Source organism: Osmerus mordax, chromosome 2 (genome assembly GCF_038355195.1).
Source record: "Osmerus mordax isolate fOsmMor3 chromosome 2, fOsmMor3.pri, whole genome shotgun sequence".
Classification (NCBI taxonomy): Eukaryota; Metazoa; Chordata; class Actinopteri; order Osmeriformes; family Osmeridae; genus Osmerus; species Osmerus mordax.
Genome location: NC_090051.1, coordinates 2,766,504 through 2,785,203, shown reverse-complemented (window position 1 = coordinate 2,785,203; position 18,700 = coordinate 2,766,504). Strand labels below are relative to the sequence as shown.

General features: G+C 45.1%; 3 protein-coding genes and 1 long non-coding RNA gene across 11 annotated transcripts in view; 2 read left to right on the top strand and 2 right to left on the bottom strand.

The window, feature by feature from the left end:
- The window catches only part of ubr3 (ubiquitin protein ligase E3 component n-recognin 3), a 45,486-nt gene extending 43,855 nt beyond the window's left edge, over positions 1 to 1,631 (bottom strand). For all 3 annotated transcript variants that reach the window (XM_067252710.1, XM_067252727.1, XM_067252719.1), the window contains exons 1-3: positions 1,168 to 1,631; positions 370 to 509; positions 21 to 173 (exon numbers count right to left, since the gene is read on the bottom strand). In XM_067252710.1, the coding sequence (XP_067108811.1) occupies positions 21 to 173; positions 370 to 509; positions 1,168 to 1,601 (727 nt within the window). In that variant the 5' untranslated portion in view covers positions 1,602 to 1,631. The remainder of the gene's footprint in view (positions 1 to 20; positions 174 to 369; positions 510 to 1,167) is intronic.
- Positions 1,632 to 12,681: 11,050 nt separating this feature from the next.
- LOC136933277 (uncharacterized) lies at positions 12,682 to 14,372 on the bottom strand. 2 transcript variants are annotated; one of them, XR_010874799.1, is made up of 3 exons: positions 14,189 to 14,372; positions 13,788 to 13,858; positions 12,682 to 12,911 (listed from the first exon to the last, which is right to left on the bottom strand). It is a non-coding gene; the product is annotated as an uncharacterized lncRNA (long non-coding RNA). The 2 variants fall into 2 exon arrangements; XR_010874800.1 differs by having other exon boundaries at positions 14,218 to 14,372.
- A 994-nt stretch (positions 14,373 to 15,366) lies between these two features.
- The window catches only part of LOC136933266 (protein NLRC3-like), a 102,221-nt gene continuing 98,887 nt past the window's right edge, over positions 15,367 to 18,700 (top strand). The window contains exon 1 of the mRNA XM_067228587.1: positions 15,367 to 15,971. The gene's annotated coding sequence lies outside the window, so the exon portion shown is untranslated. The remainder of the gene's footprint in view (positions 15,972 to 18,700) is intronic.
- LOC136933066 (butyrophilin subfamily 3 member A2-like) overlaps positions 17,940 to 18,700 on the top strand; it is a 56,025-nt gene continuing 55,264 nt past the window's right edge. For 3 of the 5 annotated variants that reach the window (XM_067228470.1, XM_067228455.1, XM_067228448.1), the window contains exon 1: positions 17,957 to 18,077. In XM_067228470.1, the coding sequence (XP_067084571.1) occupies positions 18,053 to 18,077 (25 nt within the window). In that variant the 5' untranslated portion in view covers positions 17,957 to 18,052. Of the gene's footprint in view, positions 18,078 to 18,700 lie in introns of all 5 variants that reach the window. The other 2 variants (XM_067228478.1, XM_067228464.1) reach the window with 2 other exon arrangements.

The following is an 18,700-nucleotide window of genomic DNA, read 5'->3' as shown; positions in this document are numbered from 1 at the left end:
TGTAAATGTTAAATGCGTACCCATGCTCAAGTCCTTGAATGTTTGCTGATTGGTTAAGATCTTTGTCAACACCGTCCTCATGGCCCCACCCATCTTCGTCAGGTCTTCCAGGAAGGAGATCTGTGGCTCCAGCTGCTGTAAGACCTTCTGCAGATCCCTCTCCGCTGATGTGTCTGCAACAGCAGGATAAGAGATACGATGTAGGGACTCTGACGTGGTAAACAAACAGGGTGACCTCAAAGAAACCAAGTTACGCAAACCACATCTCAACAACCAAACAGCTTTCCTGTATGACTGCTGCACGTTGCTGGGTGACAGGGGCTTACAAACATCCTGTGGAGGTTAGTTGTTGAACAGTCATTCAGTCACCTGGTTCGGTGTATCCATCCCGTAGGTACTGTAGGATACATATGATGAACCTGGGAAGGACAGTCTCTGACATGAGAAGTAAGTCTCGTGGCACTGACGGAACATTCTCTCCTGTTCTTAACCGATGCCTTCTGCAAAACCTGCCAGGACACAGCACACAGGACCCCCATATGTCAGTTCAAACCAACACTTTAAAATTCTGTTAAGATAGAGCATTTAAAATCTCGTGAAAAAAAACATATGCATACATTGGATTGCTATGAGGTCCAGGCCAATATCTGTGATCAGACTACTGAAGGGGTAACTCCCACATAATACATTTGGTGCGTTGTATAGTTAAGACTGATCTGTTAGACCGGAGCGTGCTTCCAACCCCTACGTGCCTACGAGCTCTAAGCAATAATTGTGGTCAATCATGGTATAAGCCACCTGACCTCAGCATTTGTTTAACGTTAAACCCAACAACTGCAATCATGCACATATTGACTGTAATATGCATTAACAACTAAAGTTTTTGTTTGTGTATGAATACCTAGATAAAAAGATTGCTAGCCTTGCTAATTACTGCGGATAGGCTAACTGGCTAGCTAGCCAGGAACTGTCAAACGGTACTGTTCTGTTTCAGGGCTTGTAAATAACTCACACGTTAGCTAAACAGGTTGACACATGCTCCCATCTATGCCAACTTACGTTACAAGAACGCTGTAAGAAGTTTGTGGCTTATTACTTAGCTTGTTGTATTGTTATTAGGTAAGTTAGCTTAGCTAGAAGCCTAGCTAGCTAGCACTGAGGACTTACCCACTTTCTCGCATGACATTACTGTCTCCACAGTCACAGGCCCCACCAGCCTGGCTTCTGAACATATTGAAATCATGGCCCGTATGATCACCGTTGTTAAAGCATTCAGCGCAGAGTGACATGCACGGTGATATGCCACAGGTCCGACAGCGATATGCCACAAAATTGGCTGTCCAAACCAAGCCACAGAGAGTAGCGTTGTCATAGGACCGGACCGTTTTGCAGAACTCTTCGAACCCTTCTCCTCCTGCTATTAGACATTTACACCAGTCCAGAGCCTCTGTGTCGGCCGCTGGTTTTTCAGGATTAAGAACACAATCAAGTAGCTCTTGAAGCTGTCGGACACCAGAGCTATTGTCAGTCCGATTAAGGTCTGCCTTTAAATGGGCAGCAGTAGCTTTCTTGTCCCGGCGTAGCAGCGACGCCGCCATCATGCACTCTTGCTTATTGTCCACAAATTTATTTTTGTTGTCTTGTTGCTACGTTCTCGGGGATTCTCGCGATACCTGTCAAAGCGATTGTTACAGACTTCCAAGTTCGGGGTTCAGAGTATCAGTGGTTCAGATGTCTTCAGCTTGACTTCCATGGTCTGTGATTTGCTGCATTGTCTTGAATCTAACGACACGAAATGAAGTGATGTGAAAAATGTCAAACTACATATCACTCTCACCACACATACGCGCATACACGTACACTCTTTCTCAGCAATGGCCATGAGACTTTATGCTTTACGTTGTCTATTTTTAGTCAAATCCATTTTGATATAATTCATTAAAATGATTTAGTGAACAGGTTGTTAGTTTGTTGGAACAGGAGCAAGTAGTATACTTCTATACCGCTAGTAAGTAAAGAGTAATAGCTTTGTCTTGGTCAATAACCATGGACTTACTTAAGGATATGTTTAGAATTATATCAAAGAAATCCATTAAATCAACACCGATCAGTCCCACCGGTGTTCTGCCCCCAGATGCACCCCCGCCCTGAAAAGCACCCCCTTGCGGGAGCATGCGGACAACACTGGGAACACAGGGGAACAGATTTCCCTGGAGGCCTAAGGAAAGTGGTTCCCCCCTGTATATTACAGTCTGGACATTTATAAAGCAATACAGTGATGCTGGTATGTTATTGTGATCATTATGTATAACAAGTTTCATCTATACACCAGTCTTTTAATGCCAATACATGTGTATGTACAGGTTTGACAGGTCTGAAAACAGAATGGTCCATGGTAGGTGGGGGATGAATCTTTTTTCATTTATTTATTTTGATATATAGAGGTTTTAGTACTTGTCTTTTATAGGCTATACTTATGTGAACCTTTGGTCCGGTTTCAGGACAGCTGATATTCTGGTTCAGAAGGCTATTAGTTTTCAACTTGCTCAGGCTAACTGCATTAACCCTTGTGCTGCCTTCATTGTGACCCACCGTTGTATTGCCATAACTGATACCTGATACAAAAATAAAGTGAAGCATTTTCTTTTAACCTTCGTGATGTCTCGGGGTCATGTGACCCCCGCCGTGTTGGTGCAACTTTTCCCAATAGCATGTGCCTGTAGAGACTGAGAGCTGCAGTTTCAGGACCGCAGTTCTAGGACCCTAGATTTATCAGACAGCGCCACCTAGTGAATTGGATGACAAAATATACTATTGAGTGTCACAAGATAGGCGATTTGAATGGTTTAAGAAAGGCAACAATCAAGGAAAACTCTGGGGACACGGTTATCCAATTTGCTAGGTGGCGCTGTCAGATAAAACTAGGGTCCTAGAACTGCGATCCTGAAACTGCAGCTCTCCGGCTCTGCAGGCACATGCTACTCACTTTTCCTAATACAATGTAATAACATGATCTTCATCAGTTATTTTGATTTTCATCACTTGTTTGTATTTTTCTTAAATTTGAAATATGTGGGTTTTTTGGAAATGTAACTTGATGTAAACAAAAAAATTAACATATTTCACATTTAAGAAAAATACAAACAAGTGATGAAAATCGAAATAACTGATGAAGATCAGGGGGGTGTTCCATCAACGTCGCTAACGCAAGTCGCGCTAACACGAATAAGTCTCACTTGGGTAAAAGTCAATTTAGACTTAAGCCTCAAGCCGTTCCACTAACGTTCCGTTCCATTAACAGGCAACGCTAATTCAAGCTAGACTTCAATAAGCTTAGACTGTGCAGCCCAGATCAGGCGATCGTCGAAAAGAGGAGTTATGTCGCAAAAAGTATAGCGTAAAGCAGCAGAGGTGTGTTGTTTCAGCAGCGTAAATTGATTTTTTGATTTTTTTTGTCCCCAAAAAGGGCAATGTTGCCGCAATTAACATGACAAGGGAGACAACTTGTCAAACCATTACGACCGTTAAAATGCGTAAATTGTAGACCTACCAAATCTACTTAACATATATATATATATGCATTTAGGCCTACTGATAATTAGCGTAATTTGATGAGCTGTCTGAAACCGTTCTGACAGGCTAGCCTATGGTCGATATTCTCAACAGGAGATTGAGAATAATAGCCCAAAAAAGAACGTGGCAGCAATTGAAAATTGTAGGATAAAATTCAAAACACTGAAGAAGGCCATGGTTAATTGCACTTGATGTGGGCTAATAATGTTTTTGTCTTCACATCTTGAACAAAATCAAAAATTACTTCAAAATAACTTTGCCACACACATTTATTAACTGATAGGCTAAATGCTGAGCTTTAAGATAAAAGGGAAAGATAACCATGACTTAAATGGGGATTCACTGAAATGACTAGTATTGCACAGATCCAGGACTGACTTTTTAGATCAGAAGGTGACCCAAACTGCACACTTTGTTTGGCAGAACAGTCATTTAAAATTGCTCAGCATGACTATCATTATTATATTACGAGTATTTCCAATTAACATAGTCTGCCTCCACAGATCCAGAGGGGGCTTGGACAGTGACAGACTGTGGCTGTGCCAAGTGTTGTCACAGCCTCACTTTGGGAAAGCATGCCCTACTGGGAACATTAGGGGAGACTGTTGGGCACAGAATCTAATTGTCTTCTTTGGAAAGGGTAACATTTGGGACACTGTCATGTAGGGGCAGCATAAAGGGCACTTCAGACCAGCACCTTTTTCCATTGGAAGTAAGGGCATGGGAACAGTCCAATTTAGGCCATTGTAAGGGCACCTTATAGGGTACTGCATCACATTTTCTATACTATAAAGGAACTATTTTTACATTTATAGAGGGCACACTGTCATTTATTGCATGGGGCATCCTGTGCACTCAAGCATATTTCACAATGTGAATGGCAGACAGTAGGGCACTTGGTCTAATTTTTGCCACTCTGGGCATTTTAGAAACGCTTTCAACCATGGGGGCACCAGGCAGTCACCCCCTGAGTCTTCCAATGGGCCTGGATATACCCATGGGGACAGTATATTGCACCTATAATATTGGGGAAGCCAGAGGAGAGGTAATATACAGGCTTGTCAACATATAGGCTACTTTAAACAATGAAAATACTTTATACAATTGAATAAAAGGTCCTCCTTGATTCTTTGTGTTTCAAGATTACCTGAAAAACTGATGATAATATTCAGGTACTGCTTTGGAGCAAGGTATACCCTTCATATTTCCTGGCATAGTTGCCCGTTCAAGAATGTCCCACATGCAAAGACATAGACAGATGCAGACAGACTGAACAGTGTCAAGGCTTGGCTACAGTGGGTTTGCTTCCTTGTGTGTGATTCCAGCAGACTACATAGTCTAGGCCTACCTACTTAGACTGCAGTCTACTACCCTCCTTTCTACTATTATAGTCTACTCTCCTTTCTATTACTTTTTACAAAGGATGGTAGGCTGCTCTTATGTGTTCATTGCCATCCTTAAGAGTTGCTAAAGTGTTATTTCATATATATATATATATATATATATATATATATATATATATATATATATATATATATATTTATGTTTTTTTTTTTAAGAATTACATTTATCTAGATAAACTATGCTGGGCCTGCTGAACCTATACTTCTTCCACAGATACTGGTCAGGGAACCATTACTTCTGTCTCTGAAGACCCTTGGGGCTGGTGGGATAAACGCTCTTTGTATAATCTGAGCACCTTCATCCACCACAGGGTTGTCAAAGAACGGATACGCCATAATTGATTGTAACTTGTCTAGACGCTCTGCTTAGTTTCTAAGTCCTTATTTTATGTCAATTAACCAATGGCTTTTGAAAACAAAAGTGACATTATTTCTTAACTTGTTTATTTAAATTAATATATTTTTGGGAGATTAAGTAAACATGTAGCTAAATCATTAATGTCTGCACTTCAAAAAGTCTGAATTTACGTTTCCGAATCCGAACACGGACTAAAGTGGTTTGCGCGCAGGAATTTACTCGACGGTACTGTCTTTTGAGATTCTGTTTCCGCCTGTTTGAAATTATTTGCAACACATTTTAGTTTAGCTTGACTTTTAGCCTGACACGGATCAGGCTAGTTCCGAAGTATAAGTTACCTTGGTTACGTAGGTAGAACTAAAATAAGCCACTTTAATGGAACGGAACTCTCGCTAAAGTAAGTGAGACTTGGCGAGATAAGTCTAGCTTTTCCTTAATCGACGTTGATGGAACACCCCCCAGGTTATTACAACAACAACGTAGATTCGTAGGGGAGGGAATGTGAAGGGGGGGTACATCACATGATATATCACGTTATATCACTAGTTACCACTAGGAGGAGCCCTCGCACTGTATCCGGGTCGTTGTCACCCACCACCATGTTGTGACAACTTTTCAGAATACAAAAATAAAGTGAAACATTTTATTCCTGACGTTGTCTGCCTAGTCTATTACGCCACTCCAGGGAGGAATTGTGTAATCACAGTTAGAATAATTTAACCTTACACCGCTTTTCTAAACCTCTGGTTTCCGATGGGCTCCCGGTGAGATTAACTAACTAGTTACACATATATACCTTTATAAGAAGAATATGTTATTTTAGTGACTAGGACACTTGTCAAAAATTGACACACACACACACTATAAACACTACTTTGAGGAAGTAATTTAACACAATTACCGACATCAATACTGTGTGTACGTCTGTGTGTGCTATGTCCCCTCCCTTCACCCTCCCTTCTCTCTCCTCCTCTTTCCCCTCCCCTGCCCTTCCTTCTCCCCTCCTCTCTCCCCCTCTCTCCTCTCCTTCTCCCCTGCCATCCCTTCTCCTCTCCTCTCCCCTGTCCCCCTCCCTTCTCTCATACACCTCTCCCTTCTCCCCTCCCCTATTCTCCTCTTCTCTCCTCTTGTCCTCTCTTCTCCTCTCCTACCTGCTCTTCTCCTGCCCTCCTCCTCCTCTCCCCTGTCTCCTCCACCCCTCCTTACATCCCCTCTCCTCCTTCCCTCCTTGTCTTCTCTCCTGCCCTCTCCTCCTGTCCTCCACCTCATCTCTTATCCCCCCCCCTTCCCATCTCATCTCCCTTCTCTCTCTCTCTCTCTCTCTCTCTCTCTCTCTCTCTCTCTCTCTCTCTCTATCTTGTCCTCTTCTTTCTCTCTTCCTCCCTTCTATTTGTCTTTCTCTTCCTTTCTCTCCCCCCTTTACTCAATCCCTATCTCTCTCTCCCATTGTTCTCTCCACCCTGTCTCTCTTTCTCTCAGTCTCCTCCCTCTTTCTCTCCCTATCTTTCTTTCTGCCCTTCTCTCTCTCCCTCCACTTCTCTCTCTCTCTCTCCCTCCACTTCTCTCTTCTCCATTTCAATCAGGAGAGGCCTGGGATGAGTAAAGTGTTATTTATTTACAAAAAATGCTGGATTTAGGTAACAACAGGTGTTTGTTACTTGGACCCCACAGGGAAATCAATGATCAGTGGGCATCAGCCCTGCAGCTGTTTCCTTTAGTGTCTCCACCCCTGCTGTAAGGGAGCCCTAGAGACAGTGTGACCCCCCTCAGTCTCACCATGTGTCCATCTCTGGGTTAACTTTGTCTCAAATGTTCTCAGACGGTCTGGTACCTGAACCGGTCAGGTTAGCTCTGTCTTCTGTTACAGGGAGGGACATGTTCACAACAACTGCATTTCCTCATTCCTGGCTGGTTCTCAGAAAGAAGAGATTCATATCAGTTTAAAAACATTCCATTAGTTTCCAAAAAGAGAGGAGAACACTTTTGTAAACATTTTATAATTGATATACAGTATGAAGCAGACATTGGAGAGAGAGAGAGAGAGAGAGAGAGAGAGAGAGAGGGAAAAGAAAGAGGGTGGTGGTCCCATCTCCTTCTCACCTCCGCTATCTCTCCTCCCCCTATCTCTCCCCTATCTTTCCTCCTCACCTCCTTATATCTCCCCTCCTCCCCTCTCCTCCTCACCTCCATATATCTCCCCTCCTCCCCTCTCCTCCTCACCTCCTTATATCTCCCTTCCCCCCCTTCCTCCTTCCTTTCTCCCCTCCTGTCAGGGCCTGCATGTACCCTTACAGAAGTAAGTTCTAGTAATGACACTCCAAACAGTGAGGGGTTTATGTTTGCATTGTGAATTATACGTAATGTATAAACACCACCCTAAGTACAGCTTAAAATAAAACAATCTTTGTCCATGTTTGTTTAATAATTACTGTATATTATTTACCCATAATTCTAATAAGTCATGGGACCTACACATCTTGGCAACACCCATCATTTCTGCTGGCAGCGTCAAGTTCAAAAGAACTGCATTTCCTCATACATGAAGTTGGTTTCTCCAGAACAGAGGCTGACAGACAGATAGACATCAGACATGAGCAGGAATGCTGTGTAGCCTACAGCTGAGGAGTGGATGCCTGTAGAAGAAGAGATTCATATCAGTTTTCTATATCAGTAAAACATTCCATCAGTTACAAAAAGAAAAGAGAATGACATTTTAAACATGTAATCATTTATAAATGAAGCAAGTCCAAGTCTTTCTACTTTCTGCAGAAGCTCCCAGTGAATGTCACCGACTCTCTACATCTCTCCCCCTCCCCCTCCCCCTCCCCCTCCCCCTCCCCCCCCCTCCCTCTCACTCTCTCTCTACCTCTCTCTCTACCTCTCTCTCTACCTCTCTCCCCTCTCCCATTTGTCTTTCTCTTCCTTTCTCTCCCCCCTTTACTAAATCCCTATCTCTCTCTCCCATCCTTCTCTCCACCCTGTATCCTCCCTCTTTCTCTCCCTATCTTTCTTTCTGTCCTTCTCTCTTTCCCTCCACTTCTCTCTTTCTCCATTTCAATCAGGAGAGGCCTGGGATGAGTAAAGTGTTATTTATTTACAAAAGATGCTGGATTTAACAACAGGTGTGTGTTACTTGGACCCCACAGTGAAATCAGTGATCAGTGGGCATCAGCCCTGCAGCCAAAGAGAAACCCCCCCATGGAGTCCAGGCTCTGGTGGAGGTGGCAGCAGCTGACCACCCAGCCAGACGGGCAGGAGATCAGAAGAGACAAAGACATCGGGGAGGTGAAGGGTCGCTCACAGTGGTAGCATGGACAAACTAAACAGGGAGGTGAAGGGTCGCTCACAGTGGTAGCATGGACAAACTAAACAGGGAGGTGAAGGGTCGCTCACAGTGGTAGCATGGACAAACTAAACAGGGAGGTGAAGGGTCACTCACAGTGGTAGCATGGACAAACTAAACAGGGAGGGAAACGTATTTAAAGGCACAGCATCATTATGAGGCATGGTACTGTGCTAACTGATAACAGCCCCGGCACAGAGGTAGAGGGACAGGAGAGAGCGTGCGTAGCGGGAGGAGTGAGTAGTGAGACATAACGTGTGGCCCGAGCGTGCAGAGTTCAGTCCTGCCTGACTGAACTGGTGCTAAGCTTCATCACTCTGTCTTCCTCCCTCTGTTCTCTCTTCCTCTCTTCGTCTGTTTCCTTTAGTCTCTCCACCCCTGCTGTAAGGGAGCCCTAGAGACAGTGTGACCCCCCTCAGTGTCCATCTCTGGGTTAACTTTGTCTCAAATGTTCTCAGACGAAACAACCTGTCTGGTACCTGAACCGGTCAGGCTAGCTCTGTCTTCTGTTACAGGGAGGGACATGTTCACAACAACTGCATTTCCTCATTCCTGGCACATGGAGAGAGAGAGGGATAAGTAAGAGAAATGGTTAGAAAAGGGTGGTGGTCCGATCTCTCCTTCTCACCTCCCCGATCTTTCCTCCTCACCTCCTTATATCTCCCCTCCTCCCCTCTCCTCCTCACCTCCTTATATCTCCCCTCCTTCCTTTCTCCCCTCCTGTTAGGACCTGCATGTACCCTTACAGAAGTAAGTTCTAGTAATGACACTGCAAACATTGAGGGGTTTATGTTTGCATTGTGAATTATACGTAATGTATATACACCACCCTAAGTACAGCTTAAAATAAAACAATCTTTGTCCATGTTTGTTTAATAATTACTGTTTTTTAATTACCCATAATTCTAATAAGTCATGGGACCTACACATCTTGGCAACACCCATCATTTCTGCTGGCAGCGTCAAGTTCAAAACAACTGCATTTCCTCATACATGAAGTTGGTTTCTCCAGAACAGAGGCTGACAGACAGACAGACGTCAGACATGAGCAGGAATGCTGTGTAGCCTACAGCTGAGGAGTGGATGCCTGTAGAAGAAGAGATCCATATCAGTTTTCTATATCAGTAAAACATTCCATCAGTTACAAAAAGAAAAGAGAATGACATTGTAAACATGTAATCATTTATAAATGAAGCAAGTCCAAGTCTTTCTACTTTCTGCAGAAGCTCCAGTGAATGTCACCGACTCTCTATAGCTCTCTTTCCCTCCCCCCCCCCCCCTCTCTCTCTCTCTCTCTCTCTACCTCCCTCTCTCTCTCTCTCTACCTCTCTCTCTCTCTCTCTCTACCTCCCCCCCCCTCTCTCTCTCTCTCTCTCTACCTCTCTCTCTCTCTTGTCCGCTTGTTTCTCTTCCTCCCTTCTATTTGTCTTTCTCTTCCTTTCTCTCCCCCCTTTACTCAATCCCTATCTCTCTCTCCCATCCTTCTCTCCACCCTGTCTCTCTTTCTTTCTGTCTCCTCCCTCTCTTTCACCCTCTTTCTTTTTGCCCTTCTCTTTCTCCTTCCACTTCTCTCTCTCTCTCTCCCTCCACTTCTCTCTTTCTCCATTTCAATCAGGAGAGGCCTGGGATGAGTAAAGTGTTATTTATTTACAAAAAATGCTGGATTTAGGTAACAACAGGTGTGTGTTACTTGGACCCCACAGGGAAATCAGTGATCAGTGGGCATCAGCCCTGCAGCTGTTTCCTTTAGTCTCTCCACCCCTGCTGTAAGGGAGCCCTAGAGACAGTGTGACCCCCCTCAGTCTCACCATGTGTCCATCTCTGGGTTAACTGTGTCTCAAATGTTCTCAGACGGTCTGGTACCTGAACCGGTTAGGCTAGCTCTGTCATCTGTTACAGGGAGGGACATGTTCACAACAACTGCATTTCCTCATTCCTGGCTGGTTCTCAGAAAGAAGAGATTCATATCAGTTTAAAAACATTCCATTAGTTTCCAAAAAGAGAGGAGAACACTTTTGTTTTATATCTCCCCTCCTCCCCTCTCCTCCTCACCTCCTTATATCTCCCCTCCTCCCCTCTCCTCCCTTCCCCCCCTTCCTCCTCCCCTCCTCCTCACCCCTCCTGTTAGGGCCTGCATGTACCCTTACAGAAGTAAGTTCTAGTAATGACACTCCAAACAGTGAGGGCTTTATGTTTGCATTGTGAATTATATGTAATGTATATACACCACCCTAAGTACAGCTTAAAATAAAACAATCTTTGTCCATGTTTGTTTAATAATTACTGTTTTTTAATTACCCATAATTCTAATAAGTCATGGGACCTACACATCTTGGCAACACCCATCATTTCTGCTGGCAGCGTCAAGTTCAAAACAACTGCATTTCCTCATACATGAAGTTGGTTTCTCCAGAACAGAGGCTGACAGACAGACAGACGTCAGACATGAGCAGGAATGCTGTGTAGCCTACAGCTGAGGAGTGGATGCCTGTAGAAGAAGAGATCCATATCAGTTTTCTATATCAGTAAAACATTCCATCAGTTACAAAAAGAAAAGAGAATGACATTGTAAACATGTAATCATTTATAAATGAAGCAAGTCCAAGTCTTTCTACTTTCTGCAGAAGCTCCAGTGAATGTCACCGACTCTCTATAGCTCTCTTTCCCTCCCCCCCCCCCTCTCTCTCTCTCTCTCTCTCTCTCTACCTCCCTCTCTCTCTCTCTCTACCTCTCTCTCTCTCTCTCTCTCTACCTCCCCCCCCCCCCCCCTCTCTCTCTCTCTCTCTCTCTCTCTCTCTCTCTCTCTCTCTCTCTCTCTCTCTCTCTCTCTCTCTACCTCTCTCTCTCTCTTGTCCGCTTGTTTCTCTTCCTCCCTTCTATTTGTCTTTCTCTTCCTTTCTCTCCCCCCTTTACTCAATCCCTATCTCTCTCTCCCATCCTTCTCTCCACCCTGTCTCTCTTTCTTTCTGTCTCCTCCCTCTCTTTCACCCTCTTTCTTTTTGCCCTTCTCTTTCTCCTTCCACTTCTCTCTCTCTCTCTCCCTCCACTTCTCTCTTTCTCCATTTCAATCAGGAGAGGCCTGGGATGAGTAAAGTGTTATTTATTTACAAAAAATGCTGGATTTAGGTAACAACAGGTGTGTGTTACTTGGACCCCACAGGGAAATCAGTGATCAGTGGGCATCAGCCCTGCAGCTGTTTCCTTTAGTCTCTCCACCCCTGCTGTAAGGGAGCCCTAGAGACAGTGTGACCCCCCTCAGTCTCACCATGTGTCCCATCTCTGGGTTAACTGTGTCTCAAATGTTCTCCGACGGTCTGGTACCTGAACCGGTCAGGTTAGCTCTGTCATCTGTTACAGGGAGGGACATGTTCACAACAACTGCATTTCCTCATTCCTGGCTGGTTCTCAGAAAGAAGAGATTCATATCAGTTTAAAAACATTCCATTAGTTTCCAAAAAGAGAGAACACTTTTGTAAACATTTTATAATTGATATACAGTATGTAGCAGACATTGGAGAGAGAGAGAGAGAGAGAGAGAGAGAGAGAGAGAGAGAGAGAGAGAGAGAGAGAGAGAGAGAGAGAGGGAAAAGAAAGAGAAAATGGTTAGAAAAGGGTGGTGGTCCCGTCTCCTTCTCACCTCCCCTATCTCTCCTCCCCCTATCTCTCTCCCCTATCTTTCCTCCTCACCTCCTTATATCTCCCCTCCTCCCCTCTCCTCCTCACCTCCTTATATCTCCCCTCCTCCCCTCTCCTCCTCACCTCCCTATATCTTCCCTCCTCCTCTATCCTCCTCACCTCCTTATATCTCCCCTCCTCCCCTCTACTCCCTTCCCCCCCTTCCTCCTCCCCTCCTTCCTTTCTCCTCTCCTGTTAGGGCCTGCATGTACCCTTACAGAAGTAAGTTCTAGTAATGACACTCCAAACAGTGAGGGGTTTATGTTTGCATTGTGAATTATACGTAATGTATATACACCACCCTAAGTACAGCTTAAAATAAAACAATCTTTGTCCATGTTTGTTTAATAATTACTGTATATTATTTACCCATAATTCTAATAAGTCATGGGACCTACACATCTTGGCAACACCCATCATTTCTGCTGGCAGCGTCAAGTTCAAAACAACTGCATTTCCTCATACATGAAGTTGGTTTCTCCAGAACAGAGGCTGACAGACAGATAGACATCAGACATGAGCAGGAATGCTGTGTAGCCTACAGCTGAGGAGTGGATGCCTGTAGAAGAAGAGATTCATATCAGTTTTCTATATCAGTAAAACATTCCATCAGTTACAAAAAGAAAAGAAAATGACATTTTAAACATGTAATCATTTATAAATGAAGCAAGTCCAAGTCTTTCTACTTTCTGCAGAAGCTCCCAGTGAATGTCACCGACTCTCCATAGCTCTCTTTCCCCCCTCCCCCTCCCCCTCCCCCCCTCTCTCTATCTTTCTTTCTTTCTGTCCTTCTCTCTCTCCCTCCACTTCTCTCTTTCTCCATTTCAATCAGGAGAGGCCTGGGATGAGTAAAGTGTTATTTATTTACAAAAGATGCTGGATTTAACAGGTGTGTGTTACTTGGACCCCACAGTGAAATCAGTGATCAGGGGCATCAGCCCTGCAGCCAAAGAGAAACCCCCCCATGGAGTCCAGGCTCTGGTGGAGGTGGCAGCAGCTGACCACCCAGCCAGACGGGCAGGGGATCAGAAGAGACAAAGACATCAGGGAGGTGAAGGGTCGCTCACAGTGGTAGCATGGACAAACTAAACAGGGAGGTGAAAGGTCACTCACAGTGGTAGCATGGCACTGTGCTAACTGATAACAGCCCCGGAACAGAGGTAGAGGGAAAGGAGAGAGCGTGCGTAGCGGGAGGAGTGAGTAGTGAGACATAACATGTGTGGCCCGAGCGTGCAGAGTTCAGTCCTGCCTGACTGAACTGGTGCTAAGCTTCATCACTCTGTCTTCCTCCCTCTGTTCTCTTCCTCTCTTTGTTTCCTTTAGTCTCTCCACCCCTGCTGTAAGGGAGCCCTAGAGACAGTGTGACCCCCCTCAGTGTCCATCTCTGGGTTAACTTTGTCTCAAATGTTCTCAGACGAAACAACCTGTCTGGTACCTGAACCGGTCAGGCTAGCTGTCATCTGTTACAGGGAGGGACATGTTCACAACAACTGCATTTCCTCATTCCTGGCATATGGAGAGAGAGAGGGATAAGAAAGAGAAAATGGTTAGAAAAGGGTGGTGGTCCCATCTCCCCTCCCCGATATTTCCTCCTCACCTCCTTATATCTCCCCTTCCTTCCCCCCCTTCCACCTCCTCCCCTCCTTCCTTTCTCCCCTCCTGTTAGGGCCTGCATGTACCCTTACTGAAGTAAGATCTAGTAATGACACTCCAAACATTGAGGGGTTTATGTTTGCATTGTGAATTATACGTAATGTATATACACCACCCTAAGTACATCTTAAAATAAAACTATCTTTGTCCATGTTTGTTGAATAATTACTGTATATTATTTACCCGTAATTCTAATAAGTCATGGGACCTACGTATCTTGGCAACACCCATCATTTCTGCTGGCAGCGTCAAGTTCAAAACAACTGCATTTCCTCATACATGAAGTTGGTTTCTCCACAACAGAGGCTGACAGACAGACAGACATCAGACATGAGCAGGAATGCTGTGTAGCCTACAGCTGAGGAGTGGATGCCTGTAGAAGAAGAGATTCATATCAGTTTTCTATATCAGTAAAACATTCCATCAGTTACAAAAAGAAAAGAGAATGACATTGTAAACATGTAATCATTTGTAATGAAGCAAGTCCTGTCAGGGTGAGTGCAGGGGTAGGACCCAAATGCAAGGAAGTACGCAGCCATACTGAAAACAAAGGGTTTTAGTCTCGAAACCGGGGAACAGATAGGGTACTCACACTGACAGGTAGTAGTAGGACAAAACAAAGACCAGACACAAAACAGAAACCTAAATACACAAAACCAAACGACACACAGGTGGACACAATGACGCTAATGAGAACGAGACACAGGTGAAGACAATGACAGGGAAACACTAGGACAGGGCAAAACCAAAAACAACAGGGGGGCACGGCTGTGGCCGTGACAAGTCCAAGTTTTTCTACTTTCTGTTCTCAGACGGAACAACCTCTCTGTTACCTCAACCGATCAGGTTAGCTCTGTCATCTGTTACAGGGAGGGACATGTTCACAACAACTGCATTTCCTCATTCCTGGCGTGGTTTCTACAGAACAGAGGCTGACAGACTGATAGACGTCAGAATGAGAATGTGTTTCGAGGTTTGCCAAAAGATTGTCTGATTTGACAAATGGGTTTAGGCCACTGAACATTTGATTCAGCGAATGGGGTTTAGTTTTTTAGCAATTGTGGAAAAACTGTTAGCATATTACCAAAATAGCATTTTTCCATCTACGTGGATTAGCACCACCATACCTCTCTGGTATCTTTGCACCCTATCACCCAACCGAGGGGAGCTGGAACATGAAACCCCTTTTTGGTCTCCTAACCCTAACCTGCTGCACTAGTCCACACCTGACCAGTGGGGCCCTCGTTCTTACAGTAATAGAACTGTAACTGTTAGTTTCTCCTGGCATTCTCTAATCCCTGCTCTCCTCTCTCTGTCCCCCTCCACACATCCCCTGTGGTGTGGGGGGTTTGAGCTGTCAGCACCTGCCTGGTCGTCGGTCTGCCAACGTTTGACCTGGTCGCCAGTGGACATCGGTCTGTGACAGTCTGCCAAAGCTGGATCTAGTCGCCAAGTGGACATCGGTCTCCCTGACGGACAACAGCTAGTTCCTGGTCCCTTCCCTTCCTGTCCCTCCACCTGTCTGTGATGCTGCACTGCCTGTGATGCTGCAATGCCTGTGATGCTGCGCTGCCTGTGATGCTGCACTGCCTGTGATGCTGCACTGCCTGTGATGCTGCACTGCCTGTGATGCTGCACTGCCTGTGATGCTACACTGCCTGTGATGCTACACTGCCTGTGATGCTGCACTGCCTGTGATGCTGCACTGCCTGTGATGCTGCACTGCCTGTGATGCTGCACTGCCTGTGATGCTGCACTGCCTGTGACGCTGCACTGATCACAGTCCCCAGCCCTGTGGCTACCTCTGAAATACTGACATTTACCAACTGACCCAAGTTGAACAATGGATTTTGATGTTTCAACACCCATTGACAATCCCTGCTGTATGACTATGTTTAGCCTGTGTTCTGCTCCTCTCTGTCACCAACTGTCTCTGGAGAAGGGGATCCCTCACTGAATTGCTCTAGTGAGTTTTTCTCTGAGTTTTTCCTTGTCTTCCTTGAGGGTTTAGGTTGGTTGGGGGGCAGTTCTATGGGCATATGTGAAGTATTTTGTGACATTGCTTGTAAAAAGGGCTATACAAATACATTTTGATTTGATTTATACATATGCAAGTCAACTAGGGATGCACCGAATCCAGATTTTTGGGGTTCGGCCGAATACCGAATCCACTGGTTAAGATTCGGTCGAAACCAAATACCGAATCCACTGGTTAAGATTCGGTCGAAACCAAATACCGAATCCACTGGTTAAGATTCGGTCAAATCCGAAACCGAATACCGAATCCTACTCCCATCCTCAGTCCATTAACACAGTAAACACATTAAAGAAGTAACCAACGTCCACAGCAGTGTACACAGCAGTTTTTCATTTGTATAAAAAAAAAAAAGAACAGGAAGACAAGTGGAAAAAACTATTTTGACAATTACCATATGCCTATGTTCCTGATCTTAAGATCCAATCAATATCCGAAATATTAGCCTTTTAGATTTCTTGAATTTCTTTCGGATGTTTCATACGCAAATGTTTTAACAGCGGAGATGTTGTGTATTGTTTAGGGTCCTTGCCACCACGAGACAAATCGGCATTGCAAATTGAACATGTGACTCGACTTGAATCGCCTTCTTTTGACTGAAAGTAGCCTACTGCCAAACAACACTTTTTCTGCTCACGAGTTCCATTTTCACTTTCTCTCAGCCTACTGCATTGAACGGTCCACCTACGCAAACACCTTCCTGTAATCAACGGCGGCGTCATTATGTCGACCAGCGTAGCGCGCGTAGTGCTGGGCGTAGGGTTGGGCCGAAACCGAACCCCGTCAAAAAGCCCAATATTCGGCCAAATCCAAAACCGAATCCTGTATTCGGTGTATTCGGTGCATCCCTAAAGTCAACACATACACACACAAACACACACACACACACACACCACACAGTGGTGTACTACATTCTCCTCCACTCACACTTACATACAGTATATTTACACATACAGTACACTGATACAAACACGTTCACACATATACACAGGGTTCATTCTCTATCTTTTTCTCTATCTCTCTCTCCTTCCTGTCAAGACTCAGGCTAAGAAAATGGATATCAAGTTTGAGTCAACACATCTTAACCAGGATCAAATCCTCCCCCTCTCTCCTCCTCTACACCTCCCCCTCTCTCCTCCTCACCCCCTCTCCTTTACCTCCTCTCTCCTCCTCTACTCCTCCCCCTCTCTCCTCCTCACCCCCTGTCTCCTTTACCTCCTCTCTCCTCCTCTACACCTCCCGCTCTCTCCTCCTCACCCCCTCTCCTTTACCTCCTCTCTCCTCCTCTACACCTCCCCCTCTCTCCTCCTCACCCCCTCTCCTTTACGTCCTCTCTCCTCCTCTACACCTCCCCCTCTCTCCTCCTAACCCCCTGTCTCCTTTACCTCCTCTCTCCTCCTCTACTCCTCCCCCTCTCTCCTCCTCACCCCCTGTCTCCTTTACCCCCTCTCTCCTCCTCTACACCTCCCCCTCTCTCCTCCTCACCCCCTCTCCTTTACCTCCTCTCTCCTCCTCTACTCCTCCCCCTCTCTCCTCCTCACCCCCTGTCTCCTTTACCTCCTCTACACCTCCTCCTCTCTCCTCCTCACCCCCTGTCTCCTTTACCTCCTCTCTCCTCCTCTACTCCTCCCCCTCTCTCCTCCTCACCCCCTGTCTCCGTTACCTCCTCTCTCCTCCTCTACACCTCCCCCTCTCTCCTTCAAACCTTTGCCTTTCTCCCATCCTGTTTTGGCATGCATGCACCCTTACATAAGAAAGTTCCAGTAATAAGACTCCTAACAGGATCAACTGGTCCAAGCATAAGTGTGTTTGTCTGTGTGTGTGTGTATGTATGTGGGTGTGACACATTCAAATATGTACTGTATGTTCATGAACAGTACCAATAACAACAGCAGTAAGAGCAGTCTTTAATGTTGGGATCAGATGAGTACAAGGTAGCACTACAGGTGATCAGACTGTCAGCATTACTGTCAGACACACACAGAACCAGATGGAGCACAGAGAGGAGGCTGATGGTGAAACCAGAGTTTTATAAAGGTCAGTAGATGGTGTTTATTCATATGTTGGAGAGTGAAGGATTTACTATCAGTCCAGAATAGGTTATGATTACAGTTAGTGACTTAGCATCCCTAACCGTGGTCTGATGTCTTACCCTTTCAAATACTGGATGTGTGTTTGTTTAAAAGCATTGATCTTAGGCTTTACAGTATACCATTATTTCACGTCCATTAAACATAATGTCTGTAAATGTGATCAGGGCAGAGAGAGGAGGGTTCTGGCAGGAAAGGTGATCAGAGACAGGGCAGAGAGAGGAGGGTTCTGGCAGGGCAGGTGATCAGAGACAGGGCAGAGAGAGGAGGGTTCTGGCAGGGCAGGTGATCAGAGAGAGGAGGGTTCTGGCAGGGCAGGTGATGTAGGCTGCAGGTGAGGGAGGACAAACATCCAGAGTTACAGTACAGATCACAGTACGGTGATAAATGACATATTCTTGAAGAATTATTGATAAATACAAAATGTTATTGTAGCTCTCTTCACGACAACACAGACACAGGTCGGTTCTTTCGAACGGGCGTTTATTGCTTTGCTCTTCTGCTCTTAAGGCATCCACGTCACGCCGTGAGAACTATGTGAACGAACATAGTAAGCACGTCAAATACATT